The sequence below is a fragment of the Oncorhynchus clarkii genome, chromosome 7 (assembly GCF_045791955.1).
Source record: "Oncorhynchus clarkii lewisi isolate Uvic-CL-2024 chromosome 7, UVic_Ocla_1.0, whole genome shotgun sequence".
NCBI lineage: Eukaryota > Metazoa > Chordata > Actinopteri > Salmoniformes > Salmonidae > Oncorhynchus > Oncorhynchus clarkii.
In genome coordinates, this window is record NC_092153.1 from 32,442,842 (window position 1) to 32,445,192 (window position 2,351).

At 45.3% G+C, this 2,351-nt stretch overlaps 1 protein-coding gene across 1 annotated transcript; it reads right to left on the reverse strand.

Moving 5' to 3' along the window:
- Positions 1-576: 576 nt before the first annotated feature.
- On the reverse strand, positions 577-2,136 carry LOC139414192 (pyruvate dehydrogenase [acetyl-transferring]-phosphatase 1, mitochondrial). The gene has a single exon (XM_071162080.1). It carries the CDS (start codon positions 2,134-2,136, stop codon positions 577-579), a length of 1,560 nt encoding a protein of 519 aa, XP_071018181.1.
- Between the last annotated feature and the right edge of the window lie 215 nt (positions 2,137-2,351).

Genomic DNA, 2,351 nt, shown 5'->3' on the forward strand with positions numbered 1-2,351 from the left:
CCAATTTTTCAGTTTTTGATTTGTTAAAAAAGTTTGAAATATCCAATAAATGTCGTTCCACTTCATGATTGTGTCCCCCTGTTTGTTGATTCTTCACAAAAAAATACAGTTTTATATCTTTATGTTTGAAGCCTGAAATGTGGCAAAAGGTCGCAAAGTTCAAGGGGGCCGAATACTTTCGCAAGGCACTGTATATGGAAATGGGGATAGATACAGAAACACGTGAAATGAAGAAGGCTATGCAGGTGTGAAAATTGTCTAAACCTCCAAAACTGCACTCACGAGTAAAAAATAAAAAAATCTTGATAGGCTGCTTGGCATATGCATAGCCAGGATAAAAAAGACGCAATGAAGCATTGCTGTTGAACTCGGCTTTGTTATAGTTGGTAAGCCTACAGAGGACTTTCTAATCAAATAGAACAGAAAACAACTGAAATATTTCAAAATATGAGGGTCACCGGCATCATCACATCTCTCTTAGAAAATGTCAGAGCCCCAGTTTGACAAGAGCGCCATTCTTAGCGCCAGCCAAAAATAGAGCCCCTTATCCCCCTTAATGTCTGATCTTTAATTGGCTTACATGTTGGCACTATTTAAATGGATTACAACAATTGTTATGTCATCCCTGTACATCCTTGCCAGGTCCTGAGGCAAGCTGAGCATTTTTGACAAGCGCCTTGGGTCTACAGTACCAAAGCCATCACTCCCTAAAGCATGTCGGATCAGATGTGTTGCAGAGTTCTCATCATCTAAAGCAAAAATGGCTCTGCTTTTCCTCTCCTGGAGCAACCTGTGCATCTGTCCCAGTGTGAAAGACAGCCCAGATACAGGTTTCTGCCAGTGTAGACCAGTCAGATGTTCTCCTATGACCTGCACCACAGTTTGCCTGTGCATCAGCTCCCATAGTCCATCAGTTGCCATGATCAGAAACTTGTCCTTTGGCCTCAGTGTGTGGATTGTCACCTCTGGCTCAGCAATGAGATATGGTGGGGTGTGGTAGTTAGGTGGGAGCATCTTAAACTCATTGGCCGACAAGATGTCTGATCTTGTTTCATACACCCGGTTCAACATTTCACCACTCCATTTAAACTTCATGTCTCCGAACCCTCTGAAGGGCATGAGGAGGCCCAGTAGCCTGTCGTGTTTGACTACCGTCTTGTGTTCGAGCGCAGGGTGCTCCGATAGAACCCTCTGCAACTCGTCTGCGTTTTGGGCATTGTGGTCGTTACTGATGGTGTGTGCTGACCAGGTCCCGTTCTCCTCTTGGACTCCCAGCACGGCCCTGCTATCCCCCAGGTTGGCCACATGCAGGTCATCTCCATCCACATGGACGACACATGCTGTGCACCCTGACAGAGCCACCCGAAGAGGGGTGAAGTGGGAAAAGGGGTCCCCAAAGTCCACCTGGGCCTCAAGTGAAATGTCATTGTCCAACCTCTTGAATGCATTCATCAAAGCCGTTTGGACGTCCCTGTCCTCATCCTCCTCTAGATCGATCCTCTCTTGCCAGTACGTCCTAAGGCTGTTGAAGTAAAGCTTCCCAGAGTCTCTGCTGGTATGGTCATTTGGGTGCTTGTGCCACTGTAGCATGGGTAACACCGGCCTTTCATTCTCAACTGCATCCTCAATGTCCATTAAGGTCTTCACTGGGAGTAGAGCCACAGCAATGTAGTAGAAGAGCCTTTCACTGACTGCCTGGGCGCACGCATAACCTGCATGTCCATCGAAAACCCCCAAAAGCATTCCCCTACTCTGGAGACAAGTCGCTGCACTCCTGCGGTCCTCATTCAGAGCATTTGATGCCAAGATGTTACTATATAACCCTAAAATTGAGTTAACAGAGTTTCGTCCATCATATCCATTGACTTTATAACTGTACTCATTAGCTTTTAAGATGTGGTTTATTTTAGAAAGAGGCATCTGACTGGTCTGATGGTTGTCTCTGTATTTTCTCCCATTGATTGTTTCTGCTGGGTAGTTGATACCGATCAAATCTACTGGAGGTCTGGAAGAATGACACAGTCTAGTATCGAAGCCAAGTAATTTAACTTGGGTCAAGCAGCTTTTCCTTATCAGTCTTAACCTGTATATGGCCCAGTATTGTTTGAGGTGTTGAAAGCAAAGCGGAGGTACCATCTTTAGAACTTGGAGTTTTCAAACGCCACCTGTCAATAAAGCAAGCATGTCAATAGAATTGAATTGAATGTGATTTACAGTACTCTGAGGGTTTACCTAAATTCAAAAATGCCCCCCCCCCAGGATGCTTCTTCCCGAGAGCTAAAGAACCATATCACGTTCTGCACATCTGTTACGCACAAATGAGTCTACTGGCAGCCTATGTGGAATGTGTC